Source organism: Pleurodeles waltl, chromosome 10 (genome assembly GCF_031143425.1).
Source record: "Pleurodeles waltl isolate 20211129_DDA chromosome 10, aPleWal1.hap1.20221129, whole genome shotgun sequence".
Classification (NCBI taxonomy): domain Eukaryota; kingdom Metazoa; phylum Chordata; class Amphibia; order Caudata; family Salamandridae; genus Pleurodeles; species Pleurodeles waltl.
Window position 1 is genome coordinate 338,182,906 of NC_090449.1, and position 16,227 is coordinate 338,199,132.

The window sequence follows — 16,227 nt, forward strand, 5'->3', positions numbered from 1 at the left end:
CTCAAGACCTGGCTCTTCGACCAATAGCAGCACCCCCCCCCCCCCCCAGCGCCTTGAAACCCTAACGGGTACGTAGCGCGCTTTAGAAATTTACTGATTGATTGATTGATTGCTCCAAAGGCCCTAATTTGCAAGTGATTGTGTTCTGATTTATGCGCGAGATATATACAGATGAAACCTCTTTAAAGGGATTACTTAAAAACAAAACGATGCAACCCCTTACTCACTGCTAGCGGCATGCTTCATCATCAGGGTTCCACCTTCCCCAGCACCATCTTGGTGCTCGGCAGGCTCGACCAGAGTCATTTAAGTCTTTTATGTTTGCAAGGTGAAGACAATAGAGGGGCTCTGGGCGAACTGTTAAAATTATATTAGGACAGGTAATGTACAAATCTTTTATTCTATAAAAGCTAGAAGCCAATTCTATACAAGGTTAAAAATAAGACGAGGTGGAGGAGCTAGGCAGTAACTATGACCCCCTTCTCACTGTGCTTTCCAGGTCAACATATAGATATATTGGGTTCCTGGGCACTGGCAAACAGGCACAGAGTATATTAGAGCATTAATTATTGCAGTAATGTACGTTGATTCCTGAAGTGCACTGCACACACTCAGATCCCCTTCTGGAAGCAGAGCCAGGACAAACGTCTGCTCCTGTGTAGGCTAACACGCCAGATACATCTTCCATAAAGGTGAATGTCATCCAGGAGGAAATGAAGGCTAGCAAGCACTCAAGGGTTCACATCTACTGTATCTGTGAAGCAAAGACTATTGTGGCTGACCAGTCTACAGTTCCGGATGCCTTGAAAAAAACACAAGATGTGAATGAGAGCTGAGATGACTACTCAGTTCCTACCTGCATTGGGGAGACTTTTCACCGAAAATATTATGCACTATCTCACCAAACCTATAGTGGAAAAGAGACAGACAATGTCTGTTGTGTGGCAGATGACTTTATAATTAAGCTGGTGGCCTCCCTGGCAAATCCTGTATAAGTAAAATTACTTGCATGATGCAAACAGATGTGCTATTCTGTCCCTTTTTAGGGTCGATGCTGCATCGCATGCGATTGTGCATGCGTTTCGCTTGCGAGATGCTTTAGGAGTTAGAAAAGGTATCGGAGCCCCGTCCCCAGTCCATATCACGTCAGTCTCCTTCATTGGTTCGTCGGCTTGCCTGTTAAAATCTGCTTGCTTTCATTAGTGGAAGGCACGCATACGTCATGCATTTTCCAGTAGATAGCCCTCTTTGAGCGCAGCGACCAAGTACTGAAAACATGCAAGGCTCGCTGTTTCCCGTCAGGTTTGAGGACTACTTTTTATCTTTTGTTCACAGCGCGATCTCGCTTGGCAGAAGTCGAGCGCTTTGCATAACATCGACCCTGTTACATAGTTAATTGCACTTTTGTCGGTTACGTAGATAATTGCACTTTTGCCGATAGGTTTCACTACGAGTGAACTGTAGCAGCGCGATCGCTCCGTGTTTTTCCATTCAATGTGGCAAGAAAAATCCTTATTGCCCTATTGCATTGCAAATGCTTGTTTAAGTTTTCTAGCTGACCCTTTGTCTGCCCAGTGGTGATTTCAATATCTCATACTCCACTGAAAATGCTCAATTTTGTTTGTGTTGATTCACCAGCAGAGGACAAAGCTCTGCTGAGCTGCAATTGCATGAAAAGTGTACATATTAGAGAGTTACTACAGATCTGTCCCCTGGATATAGAGACACCCGTTTGGTGGCAACTGGGTTGATATTCAGGGCTGCATGCCCTTTTAACAAATCCCCTGTGAAAGGTGCTTCTTAACCTTCCGGATATAATCTTTTCAGGTTCCAGAGTGTGTTGCTAGGCTCAGTTGACCCCTTGACATGTCACCTCTGTGACCACTTATAGCTTGCCCTCTCTGTCCAATGCAAGAAGTTCTGACAAATACTAGGGAAGATGATCCCCACTCTGGGATTTGGGGTAGCTCTGTTAACAGTGACAGAGAAGGCACAAAACAACAGACTGGAATGTGGACCTATGTAATTGCCAGTGGGTGAAACAATTCAAGCATTCCTACCATCATTTTTCTGTTTTCCTTGTATTAAATTGTGGCACTACTTGGGATTAGACATTGGCTTCCTAACAGTGCCCCCAGTTCCTATAAGTACTGGACCAATAGAGTTGTGACTGCCATGGGGTAATGAGGATCTATTGTCCTGCGGATCTGGGCAGAACATGCAATACTTCAGCATTCTCTTCATCACAAGAAACTTCAGAGTGTAGCAGCAACACTGAAGTTCGGTGGCTGCTAGTGAGTCTGCACTCCCACCTGCCCTTCTATCACTTGCATTATATCCAAGTATAGAGCATCTGGGCATGTCACCCATTAGTGGACACGTAGTGTGGACTTAGGAAAAGGCATCATAGCCCTTGAAGCTGTACAGTAACAGCACCAACATATTTGAGCCCTAAAGGTCCCTAGGATTTCCATTTTTACTGAGGAATAATCAGAGCAAATTTCGTTGCAGGGCCTTGCTTGCATTCCGCTCAGACCCCCTCAAAACCACTGACCAATCCTTTTATGAATTATGGTCCTTTAATCATTAGGGCTAAGTATATGTTGCATAACCTCTCCCTAAAAAATAATGCCTCTGCTCCAGGTAAGTGGTACCCTATCTGGAGGTTGCCCTACCCCAAATTCCAAAGCAATTGTCCCTAAAATATCATAACAATCTTAGATGTCAAATACAATATTCCCTTATGTTTCCCAGTCCCCACTTATCTTTCTGAATGTGTCTGGATACAGCTTAAGCCCTCTGAAGTGTGCCTGGACTCCCACAAGACAAGGTCTGAAATCCAGAGATATTTGGATCCTGGCAACCTCAATGACTTGCAAATCTCTCAATTCCTGCATTAACAACCAGTACCTTTTCCTGTGGTTTGTGATCCCCAGCACATATTAGGTTTGGGTTTGTTGGTTTTTGTGCTGGTGTAGGATGGCTACCCACGAACATGGGCACTATTTACAGTTCTGGGCTTTCAACCTACCAATCACTGCTATCAAATATGCCTGTCTCAGTTACTAAACGCAAGCAAGCCAGTTCTGCAACACACACAAAGCAATTACCATGCTTAATTATGTCCAGAGCTAGAAACAGTGTCCATCATGACAACATGGAAGGAGGTGGCCTCCTTATAAAGGCGCTGGAGCATAGTCCCAGCCACATTGCGCTATCTAACTTGAATCCCAACTTCAGTATGTGATTAGGAGAAAACTCAAAGGGTGTGAAGGTGCCTGCAACAGCAATTTATTCAGACAACAAAACATGTCAGGTTTATTATGTCTGATATAAACAGTGAAAGTTCAGTGGTTTTGTTCCAGTCCTCAGCAACAGGCCTTGGGGGTCAGGACTGTCTCCGCTAGAAGCCACCAGCGGGGTCCAGGCCAGGTCCTCTTTAAACTGGCCAGCTGGGCTCTTTCAAGTAAGGCCTCTTGCAGCGTTTGTGTCACTGTGGTTTAACAGGAGGTCAGCTAAGTGACCCTTGCGGTCCAATTCTTTGTCCTAGATCCAAGTGGGAGCAGGTCCAGCTTTTAGGGTTCCCCTCACAGATCTCAACAGCAGGTGCAGTCCTGCTTCTGTCTGCCACAGGCCTCTTAGTATTTAGAAAAGGATGACCAAATGTGCAACACTAGCCTGTGGGTGTGGTGACTCTCGAACCCTCTCTGACCAACAAGCAAAATGATCCCAGAGGTAACCCTACCAAATTTTGCAGCAGTTCCTGTGTGCCCTACTGCAAACAATCTCACAATGTCTGTCTCTACCTAAATCCAACATGACAGAACCTTTCATCTCTTGTGCAGAGTTACTTGGCCCACCCTCAAGGTGTGGCCAAGGAAATGAGCAACCCTTCATCTGTGGTGCCTCGCTGGCTAGGGGGACAAAAGAGAGAACAGGCCCAGGTGCGAGCTCCATCTGTCTGTGAAAGACTAGGCCCCCTTGAAGATAATTAAGTTTGTGGGCACTGCCCAGAAGGTCATTCTATCAGGAGAACAGGACACCTCCCAAGCCCAAGCCGTTTCTCTCGGCTCTAGGAGCAAGTCCTCATACAAGAAGGAGATATATACCTCCTGGTTGATAATTGAAAGCTCATGCAAATGGGCATCTAGATGCTTTAGGCAGGTAAAAGATGACATTTTAAAAATACCTTTTTGTAAAATATTTAGCAAAAATCTGACTTTGTCAATGAACTGGACTAGCGATAAATATTTTATGAAGTCCAACAATTTGCATTTTATCTGTTTCCTAGGTGGAGATAACTATTTTATTTTAATATTACCTCCCAATATTTTCCTATCAAACAGCAACCACTGCTACAGGGAAAACATATTTTGGACCTTGCCACTGTAATGATATGTTTTACATTAAACACGTACATGTCATACTTTTAAATAGCACCCACTTGCCTTATGGGCACTTAGGACTTACCCATGAGTGACTTATTAATATTTAAAAGGAGGGTTTAAGCTTGTCAAAAAGAGGTTCTTTTGACAGGTCGAATTTGTAGTTTAAACCTGCACTGTCAGGTTACTGCTTTCAGGATTGCACTCACAGTTTGCATTTTCACTTTAGTGGTGGTACATTAAGTGCTGCAGTCTACTAGTGACAACACTTTGTACCATATACTAGGGACTTATAGGTAAGTTAGAAATGTTAACTAGGAGAGTAGAAAATTTCAACATGTTTTGGGGGTCAGAACACACACACTGGGGCCTGGTAAGCAGAGGCACCGTGCACAGAATTAAAAAGCCAGCAGCATCAGACCCACACAAATCCAGGGTGATCATATAAAAAAGAGGCATTTCCTACAAATGTTAACTATGCACAAGCCACACTATAAAGTGGTGTTGTTCAAACATACTTTCTTTGACAATAAAGTAGTAGTTGATTTTGTAAATGCTATATTTTGCACATTTTGCACACGCAAGACGAACACAGTGTCAAGAGCAGATATCCATGATAACGGGTGAAGGACCTTCTTCATGCGTTGATAAGAGACGCCCTTTTGGCTCCAGCAGCAATGCTAGACTCCAGGATTACACTGGGGGTCTGAGATTACTTCTGAAATAAAACGGGTATTCTTAAACACTTTCCTCTTGCCCAGGCCACACAACATGGCAAGAAGCAAGTATGTGGTTAGCAGGAATGCAAGGAACATGGGAATTCCAGATGAATCTTGTAACCAGGAAAACACACAGCTGTGACACAACTATACTCACAATGGATTCCCTTAAATAGTGATGGAACACTATGTGGCCTAGAAGAAGAAAGAGAACGTAGAAGGCCTCAATCCTGGATTGGGAGATATTCCTAACATGACTAATATTTTGTTCAATACGTTGGAACACATGCTTTAAATAATCAAGAAAATACATTGGAACAAATGCTTTAAATAATCAAGAAAATATGGTTCAAAACATTACAGGGACTCTAAACGTTAAGTCCTAACAGTGAATCTGAAATTCCTGGCCTACAGCATTTCAGAGATGGCATAGATCAAAGTGTATTCTCCTTCGCATTCGCCCTTAAAGAGATGCCTGCATTCAAGGGAAATTCGTCTCACCCCACAATTCCATGCACAATCCTCTGCAAAGAGACGTCTGGAGAAAGAGAGACCAGGATGCAAGGATGCCACAAGCGGGCCTCCCTATTGAAGGCTGCTGCCGCTGTGGTCTCCATCCAAACATAGACCAGGAAGGAGCTAAGGAAAAACTCCCAACAAACACACACAAACCTCTCCCATTATAAATCATAGAAATGTATCCTACTAAAAACACCAAAGGCAAACGTGAACGGTCTAGCAGAGACTAGATAGAGTATAGCTCACAGGGAATTAGCCATCCTCAGGTCCATGTTATGTCTCACAGTATGAAAAGGACTAAAGAGGTTCTCAAAAAATTGAAAGGCATGGCCTTACACAGATCCATGGTGCCATGTTTCATTGGTGGGCGGGCCACATTCACTAGAGAAAATTCAAGAAGTGAGTAGGTTACCAGTGATTATGGGGAATTCTTTTGTGAATGGGTATTGGTGAAACCAGGATCGAGAAAGCATAGAAAAAAAACCTAAGCACTCAGCCAAAGTATTTCTACTAAGGGCGGGCCAGAGATGATTAAAGGCTATTGTGATGAATGAGACTTCCTAATACACCCAAAAGGTCGACAAGGCAACATGGTCCAGCTTGTATAATGGCTCCAAACAGGGCCCCTGGCTTTCTTCAGGATCTAGATCTGCATTTTCCTAACTCCGTTATATAGTTACGCTCATGCATTCATCAGCAACCATGCACAGTCCAACTATGAATATAGTCCAGCTGGACAATCTTCCCTGAGTCTGCAATATTTGGAAGGCCCCTATCTTAAACTAGAGCAGGCCCCTTATATGAGATCATGGGGAAACCCTTGTAGTCACACTTCCTTCAAATGTGTTTCCCTCTGTACTACCTATACTGCAAGGCAGTATATCGCCCCACGCCACGTAAAGTGTTGTCGTCAACAATGTACTCTCAGATGTTGTATTGATGTTATCCATAATGTGATTGAATATGTCATGTGTGATGTACAATGTGAGGTCCTAAGCAGTGTATGGCAAGGGCAGAAGTTATAGTTAAGATAAATAGATATAAGTGCTGAATTTCACTGTTTTTTAGTTTAAAATGTGACAGGTAAGCTGACTTTTTCACTGGACTATAATGTCACTTAAGCCTTTGTTTTTTTCAGTGAACTTCTATTTAAAAAAAATGCACAGTAAGATAATATTACCATGCCTAAATATAACGTCACTTTAACCTACGTTTTTAATTGAATACCTGTTTTTTTTTTCAACGTAAAGTAATATTTTATTACCATATGAAATTATGACAACCACGAGCCGCAGTGGTGGCCACAACGTCTGGCCTGTTGCCAGGACGTATATGCAACCACACATGAACAGGGATTCCCCGCAGCACACAGCCTTTGGATGACTCCAGTGTGGGGTCAGCTGCAGGGCCTGGGCACAGGTCAGGCCCTGAGGACAACCCCCCCAAGGGTAGGCAACTCCATGCCGTATATGCCCTTTGGGCGTGTGTGGCGTGGGGAGCCTGCAGCCACTCCTTGACCCTCTTTCAGGCCACGACCTTCACGCACGGCATTCTGCTGTGCACAGCATGGGTTAGCCGCAGGGCCAACTGCCAATAAGTGGACAACCTACCACAGTCACTCATGCACTCTCCTTTTTTCCAGGACTCTCACTCCCGTGGGACTCTCGCAGGAGTAAGGATGGGTGTCACTGGCTCTCGCGAGAGTCACAAGGGTTCGCAGCAACCCAAAATTTATTTTTTTCAAATGTGGCCCCCCTCAAGGTCCAGAGGGTCAGAGTATACCTTGTGTTAACATTTTTAGGACACATTGACTGAGACACGGATCCGCTTGATGGATAACCCAAAACATTCAAAAAGGTGCTGAGCTGGATGATTTTTTGGGGGAAGTTTCATAAAACTTTGTTAAATGGCGCCATAGTTTTTAGCAAATCATAAAATCAATTTACTATGGTAACTAGGTCCTAACTATAGCTACCCAATGGCGACTACCACTGGGTAATATAAATTATCAAGATACCTAGATGAGGAGTTAAAGTTCATACACACCAATATGTAACACCTTCACGGTATTCCGGTTGTTGATGTTGGTGATATTTTACCATGTTGATATTGTACTCGATATTCTGACATACAAGTAACAGTTACTTGTGCCTTAAACACCAAAATCAACAGGACTTGCTAAAATACAGGCACATGAAGAACTTACTCTAGAACGGGGTCCAGGGACTTCTGTCTTCATCAGTGGCCCATCATAATCCAACTGAACATCTGTTTTGGCTGCAGCCTGGCTGATGTATCTGTACCCTGGAAGGGAAAGAAAAGATGAGAAAAAGGTTTTGACTAAATGTAGCAAAACAAGGAGACAGGTGAATAGTCCAGACAATCTATGTTGGCTCTCCATTCCTTCACTTATAGTCCTGGTCCCTTGATATACCTCCATAAAAAATATGTTGTCCAGGGATTTTCATTCTTGATTTGTGTTCTTGTATCATTAGAGAAGGAATTCAGTGATTGCAGAAACATATAAATAAAGTGAACTATGAAAATGTGTCAAAAACAGGAGTGATAAACATTATTGTTTTCATATTCAGATCATAAACATTGTTTTGTGTATACATAAAATGATTTAAAAAACATTATTTGCTTCATTTCTATATTTGTCTCTTTTTCCTATATTATAGCCACCATTTTGGAAAATGGTGCAAGGGTTGCTCGGAGGAGTTATTTTCTGTCTCTATAAAACTACTTGACCCCCAAAACCATTAATTTGACACCAAAAGGAAGTATATAGGTCTCATGGTTCCTGAAATATTACATTATCACTGCAACACATCTGCCATTTTTAAAAATGTCGCCCAGAAAAGTTCAGCCCGGATCAGCAATGTCTATCCAAGCTAAATTACTTCCCTAATGATACAAAAACACAAATTTAAAATGAAAATCTCTTGACAACAATTTTTTTTACTGAGGACTAAAACTAGTTATCCTGCTAATTATACTCTTGGGGACAGATTTAGCAAAATTATGAAATTCACAGCTGAGGGAAAATCGGCAGAGCTGCATTAGGCGAATTTTGCAAAAAATGTGCAGTGACATATTTGCAACGCATCATACATTGATTGTGTCACTGGCCATGCACACATGAATAATGCTGTGTTTGAGTGCCACTAAACATGATATAGATTTACATCACCTTTCTTCATAGGGTAGGTCACATTATGTGTGATTTTCGCCAAAGTACCATACATTATGCAAGGAAATATCAGACAATTTTGTTATGCCCCTCTTTGCAACTGGTTTCATTTGGTGCTATTCCATGCAAACATAATCAAGCTACTTGCGTGGCCGTGTTATGGACCACTGTGACTTTGAAATGCATAGAACCTCAGGGGTACGTTCCAGTTGTAAATTAAAAAACTCACTATCTCATCTGTCCTCATAATTAACACGAAGAAACATCAGCAAAAGAATGTGAACTCAATCCATGCCCTCCTTTTCCAAAGTCGTTAAAAGACTCTTCCTGCGATACAACTTAAGCTGACTCTTTCTGCACTCTCTCTAAATCGCCGGATAAACACGCCACGCTAACACATGTACAAGAGCCATGACGAATCCCACAGCTGGAACTGACATTTCATGCAGTAGGCTACAGAACTGAATTTGTTAACTACTCCAAAGAACTGTTTACTGAACTGACCAATCATCATGTAGTGTTATATACGTTGTATTCGGGTTGCAGGGACTTTGCTACCAGTTGTAGTGCAGTGGCACCGAGGCTCAGACCACTTAAAGGACAATTGTACCCTCGCAATGCTGTATTTTACTACCCCATGAGCAGTCAAAGGGGCCATTTTCCTTGCTTGACCCAGGGTCCATGGCATCCTTGCTACGCTACTGTCTGATTCTGTATTATTATAATCATTAAAGAAAAAAACACTAAAAAGATTTTAAAACAAGCATTTGCAATGCAATGGGTCTTGCATTTGCTTGAGTTAGAACTATTATCGTTGTAAATTCCTAACTGGACTTTCCTTGCCACTTAAGTTGAAAATGAAAAGTAAAACAGTTGACATAAGAGTCAATTCAAAGCGCCATGGCCACCATGAGCATGAGTGCAAAAGAGAGACACAAAAGGAAAAAGGAGTTCGCTCACAGTCAAACATATCGGGAATCGTGCAATTTTCCAAGAAACAGGGTGCAGTCTGCAAGGCGGTAACAAAACTGCCCCAATGAGGGACAAATGTAAAGCATTTACCAATGATAATAAAGGATTTTTGAAAGGCAAGCCCACAAACCTATGAAAGTGATGGGCGTGATTAAAAGCCCACAATTCTTACAACAGGTCAAAGCGCTTTTTCTCTCCACTAAAATGGCAAAAACTAGACATGGTGATGGTGTGGTTCTTCCACATCTGACATGAACTTATGTCAAAATGGCGTGAGATTTTTGATTGAGGGGAGAGGGGAGAAAGGGCAGGGCTGGACTGGGGAACTAAAAGCAGCCTGGCAAAAATGTTTAAACCAGCACCCCAAACCCAGATCCTGATTTTTTTCAAAAGTGGTGCAGCACATTGGGTAGATCTAAGCATCACATTAAGGGGCATATTTATGTGAAATGTCAAGTCATGTTGCTGCACTGCATGACAGGGAAAGGGCAGGAATGCATTGTATTTAAAAGAATATGGGGCATATTTGAGAGCCCCTAGCGCCACTTTTCATGGCGCTATGGTGGCGCAATGCCCTGCGCCGTATTTACAAGATGGCGTTAAGCCACTTTTTGTGGCTTAACGCCACCTTGTAAATACAGCCCCTTCACACGCAGCCCTTTGCATGGAAGGGACGTGCAATGGGGTGGCGTTAGCAAGGCGCAACTAGGAGGAATACTTTTAGTCCTTCTAGTTTGTTGCTTTTCCTACGTGTGCTGCATTACACAGCACACATAGAAAGCGCAAAATGCCAAAAACTATTGTTTATGTGCGGGAAGGTGTCCCTCCCTGCACATAAACAATAATTTCAAAATTACGCTTTGGCACTTCTGTGTGTGCTGCAGCGCCAAATCGCCGTTAGTGATTGTTTATGTTCAGGAAGGGACACCTTCTGCATATAAACTATCAAAGCCCTAAACCCAGACATCCTTGCACAGTGGTGCAAGGATGCTGCATTGGCGCTAGGCAACTCAATTTAGTGCCAGCGCAGGGGGAAACGCAGGGTTGTGCTGTATTCTAGTAAGTATGGCGCATCCCTATGATTCAAAGGTGACACAGTGCAGCGCTGCCAATTTTGACACAGCACAGCGCTGCGCCACTTTTTAGTAAATCTGTCCAATGGTGCGTTCCTGCCTTTTCCCCTGTGCTGGCATTCTTTTGGCTGCATAGCGTCAAAGCAGGCCCCTTTGCACCATGGTGCAAGAGTGCTTGGGTTGCATGCAGGATCGTTTCTGTGCAATAAGGGGCACCTTCCTGTACAGAAATAATCCTTGGAATCTTTTTTCTCTTTCTCTGTGTGCTGCAGAATGCAGCACTTACAGTAAGAGTTAAAAACGAGGAGAAATAGATATTTCTCCTGGTTACGCCTCTCTTGGGGAGGCGCATCTTTTTGGCGCATTCCCAGGTTTGCCTGTTCTTTTAAATCTGGGGATGCGTCAAAATCCATGGATGAAACCCATAGAAACGACTCACTGAGCAGAGTAAGGCAACACAGTGATTTGCTCTGTGTTACATTACTCAAGATTTACGAAGCCACGCAGGGCCACTCAAGGTATCCTTGCGTGGCTTCATAAACCTTATTTTGCATTTGCGTCGCTCTTGCACAACACTGCATGGTGCAAGAGGGATCTAAAACGAGTCATAAATATGTCCCTCAGTGCTCTACAAATGAAGTCAGAGCAGAAATAAAGGCTAAATTGAATACAAACTAGAAATGAAAGTTCTAGAATAAATGAGTCACTGGAATATAGAAAACAAACATGATATATAACTCTAAAATACGCTGCTTTTTCGCGCTATGTGTACAAATAGATGAATCTTCAGACATATATGAAGAAACGTGTGTGTGCTTATGTATGTGTCTTAGCATGTCACTGGACAGTGAAAATCGAAAAAAAAGTCTTTTGCAAATGCAGTTCAGCCATTTTGTAGCTATTTAAGTAGCAGGCGGTACTATTACTGAGCACAATGGTGCTAAAGGGACCTTACCCAGCAGCATTCAAAGCCAGAATGCAGACATGAATCATTAGCTTTCTTCAGAACTTTTTCTCTTCCTGAAGCTACAAGTCATCCATGTGTGTAATAGCAGAGAAATAACATAAAGGCTAAACCCTTTAAAATCAGACGAAGTCAGGAGGGCACATCAGCATAATGCGCTCGGCCATACCAGATATCGCTTCTAGGCACAGACTTTCTGAGAAATGTATCCCTTCATAGGCTGCGACTGCCTTACAGCTTCTGCAAAGGTCACGCGAACTGCAGTCTGTGCAACTGGTGCGACGTTGTGAGATGTTTCTAGAATGCGGGCCTATATTTTACCAGCCCCTTAGAACACTACCACCCATTCGTTCCATTAAAGTTAACATGTTGAAGTCAAAATGTAACTTCTAGGTAGATTATTTTTCTCCTAGCGCTAGGATTTGTCCCAGGCCGATCGCCATGTGTGCCTGGGCCCAGTAATAAAGACAGTAAGGATAATTTTACTGTGTTCAGAGGCGCAGCCGAGACCTTGAGGAGAAAGTATGGTGCCTACTTGGCCTGCGATGCAGTCTTGTTCAATGGCGCCCTATAACCCAGCACGGATGACTAGTTTAGAATAACGTGGTGCAATCCGCAGGAGAAACTCAGGTGCTTCTTAAATGAATGTCCTTTCACATTTGCCTTTTCTATGTTTGGGGTTGATACCTTTCCTAGATAAAAAAAAATATACTGGTGATTTGGTCATGTTTTAAGATTCTACAAAAGCCCAGACATGATACTTAAATATGACTTTATAGAAAGTCACATGTGTGTACTTTTAACATGGCTGATCTCTGTTATGTGTATCTGTATAGCATACAACTCTCCCGGGAGGGTATCTTGGGGATGAATGGGCTCAGCCAGTATCAGGGCTAAGTGAAAAGCCAAGTCTTGAGTGTCTTGTGGAACTTAGGAAGTGAAGAAGAGGCTCTCATGCTGGGAAAGGTCGCTCTAGATTTTAGGTGTGAAGTAGGAGAAGGCACAACACCCATTTCTGGTTCTGCAAATGCAAAAGCTGTGTGCGAGTAGGAGTTTAGCTCAGAAAAGTTGACTGGTAGGGTTGTTGAGATTTATGTGGTGTTTTAGGTATGAGGGGCTAATGTTGTGTAAGGCTTTGATTGGTATGTGAGGAGTTTGAAGAATGTTCTTTTGTGAATTTGGAGCCAGTGGAGGTCTTTGAGGTGGAGGTGGGGGTGGTGGTGTTGTGAGTGCTGTGTGGGAGATTGAGGGTGAGCCTAGCAGCAGAGTTTTGTATGGTGTAGAGTCTTCTGGTCAGCTGAGTGTTGATTTGAGCATAGAGTGCATTGCCGTAGTCCAGCTTGCTGGTAATGATGGCTTGGGTGACGGCTCTGTAAGTGCTGATGGGGTCATTTGAAGATAGTCTTGAGCATTTTGTGTGTGTGGAAGCAAAAGACGATGACTTCATTCACTTGGCAGGTTATGGTAAATTGGTTTTCGATTCCTAATCCAAGGTTCTTTGCGTGTGTTGTTGGGAGGGGAATGGATCCGAGTTCCGAAGGCCACGAGGTGAAGTTGCAGATCGAGGTGCTTTTGCCAAAGATTACTACTTCCGTCTTGTCTGTGCTGATCTAGAAGCAGTTGGTTTTCATCCAATTAGCTACTTCAGATATGCAGGTGGAAAAACTTGTCCGGATGTTTGGCGTCTTGTCTGAGAGGGAGGGTATGAACTGGATGTCGTCAGCATAGGAGAAAATGTTGATTCCTTGGGTGCAGATGATGCTGGTAGGGGGGTCATGTAGGCATTGAACAGAGTGGGGCTGAGTGAGGATCCTTTTGGAACTCCACAGATCAGGTTGACAACATCTGAGGTGAAGGAGGCCCGACTGACCTACATGGTGAAGCCTGTCAATAGGAGCCAATCCAGCATAGTGTTTGACCTTGGATGCCAGCTTCATGCAGTTGTTGGTTAAGAATGGGAGAGAGACGGTGTCGAAGGCCGTTGAAAATTCAGTAGGATAAGGGCAGAAGTGTCAACTCTGTCCATAATCATGGTAGAGATGAGGGTGCACTTTGTACTGTGACTGGGCCTGAATCTCGAATGAGTGTTGTTGAGGAGGTGGTTGTCAGTGAGGTGGGTGGCTAGGTGTTGTTTATCATCTTTTCTGTGAGTTTTGCCAGGTAAGGTAGCAGGGAGATAGACCGATAGTTGGCTAGCATCTTTAGATCTGCTGAGCATTTCTTGAGGAGGGGGAGTACTGTGGTGTATTTCTAGGAGCCCAGGTAGGTGGCTGTGATGACTGATTAGTTCAGGATCGGAGTGAAGGCTGCGCTGATGGGATCTAGTACTTTGATGACAATGAGGTGGGGCCAGGGTGCTGAGGGTGCTCCAGAGTGTAAGTACTGCATGGTCATTGAGGTTTGTTGAGTGGTGATGGTAGGCCAGGTGGCCTGGGTAGTCCTCTTGGTGATAGTAGAGAAAGGCAGAAGGGCTCCGTGGGTCGAAGGGTTTGGTTGGGGTCAAAGTTTTCAAAGATGCTGGTGAGTCCGTTGTTGAAGAATAGGGATAGCTGGGTGCAGATGTCATAAGAGGAAGCTACGATGGTGGAGCTTATGACCAGAGAAATGAAGTCTTTCACAATGGCAAAGATTTCCTTGGCGCTGTTGATGCTGCTTTTGATGTGGTCGGTGAGTTTGGGACCTTTGGCGGTTCTAGTTTGCTGATAGTACCAACTTAAGATGATTTGTAGGTGCTCTTGTTAGTTTGTTCAGACTTTGTCTCCATCTGTGTTTATGTTGCTTGGAGTTTCATTTGGTGAGTCTGAGCTCTTCCATGTGCTAGTTTGCTTTCGGTCTGGTTCTTGTGGCTTTGTTGGCTTTCAGAGAAGCCAGGGTATTTGTGCAGTTGGTGATCTGGGTTTTGAAAATGGAGATGGATTCGGGGAGGCTGTTTTTTTGTCAAGGCCAGGAATACTAGAATACTTCTAACATCTTGTTCAAGCCCCGTAGGGAAGATTTGATGATGGTGTTTCTGCAGTGGTGTGAGGTTCTCCAGGTGGTAGATGAGGTCACAGAGAAGGAGGAAGACACTGGAGTTGAGGATAGCAGGGTGAAAGGCCAAGTCCATGGTGGTGCCTCCAAAGATGATGCGTGGCCCCGGTGGTGCTTTTCAAGGTAGTGGAGCATTAGATGGATTCTTTGAAGATGATAACAAGTCTGCCTATAGTCTGTTTGTCCTGTCCTGTCTTGTATTTGTGAGGGGATTGCCTTTGTAACGTCAGGGGCCGACAAAGGAGTCAGACAGATGTCGGTCAGGAACAGCAGGTCTGTTGATGGGTGAGCAGTTATGTAGCAGATATCAAATTTCTCTGGCGCGTTTAGAGAGGGAGCAAGTCATTTAGTTTGTTTTAATTATCAGTTGGGATTTATTAAGTCATCATGGGAACATTTAAAGTGCATTCTTATATTCACTGTTTAAAGTTATGTACAGATAAGGGGAACAATAACTGCCTTTAGGTGATCTTCCTCATTTTTGTACCGCCAGAACACTAAAATACTAGCCATGTCAGTAAAAAAACACAGTGGCAACCATACACATCTTAAATATATGTAGGTCATTTAACATCCCTTTCACAATAAATTAAGGTGGCCACCATATTTACCACCCTTGCCTGTATTTCTAAGTCAATGCTAGTAAAGAAATTAGGAAAATCAACAAAATCCAGTATTTTTCCCTTTTAAGGTCTAAACAGCAGGGCTTCAAACAATGTTCAGTCCTAAATTAATTGTTCCTGTTCCAAGCCTATATAGGGTTCCTGCAGGAAACCCAATTGCTGCACTTAGACCATTCCCGCTTGAATCCCAAGACTTTTCACATCAGTATTTCTCCGTGGGCCACAAGAGAACAACGGGAGTAGGCATCCTCATACACCGTCACTGCCCCTTTGTGGTGGATGGGATGCTGCTAATGGGAGGTGGGAAGCCTTGCGGGGTTTGCTGAGAGACCCAGACCTCTGTTTTACAGCTCCAACCAGCAGCAGGACCCACTCCTTACAGAGGCACTATGTGTCATCTTGGCTTGGTCCAATACCCTTCTAATCCTAGGAGGAAACCTTAACCTGGTCTTCGATCCACAGCTGGATGTGGACCAGACATGAAGAGGAGGCTCAACAGCCCTGTCCCTAGCGAATAAGACACTGTTGGAAGACATGTGTCTGGTTGATGCATGGAGAACCTGCTATCCTCTCACTTGGGACTTTTCTTACTTCTCTGGGGCCCATAAAACATACGCTAGACTTGACTATATCCTAATAGATAAGTGACGGCTCCCTGCCCTGAAAGAAGCAACCCAACACCTGATCGCACTACTCTGAGATCATGGACCTGATGCCTACACACTGACCAACTTAGTCACCCAGAGACC

At 43.7% G+C, this 16,227-nt stretch overlaps 1 protein-coding gene across 3 annotated transcripts in view; it reads right to left on the reverse strand.

Moving 5' to 3' along the window:
• Positions 1-16,227, reverse strand: part of ABAT (4-aminobutyrate aminotransferase) — a 718,549-nt gene that overhangs the window by 291,193 nt on the left and 411,129 nt on the right. For all 3 annotated transcript variants that reach the window (XM_069210537.1, XM_069210534.1, XM_069210535.1), the window contains exon 3: positions 7,830-7,927. In XM_069210537.1, the coding sequence (XP_069066638.1) occupies positions 7,830-7,927 (98 nt within the window). The remainder of the gene's footprint in view (positions 1-7,829; positions 7,928-16,227) is intronic.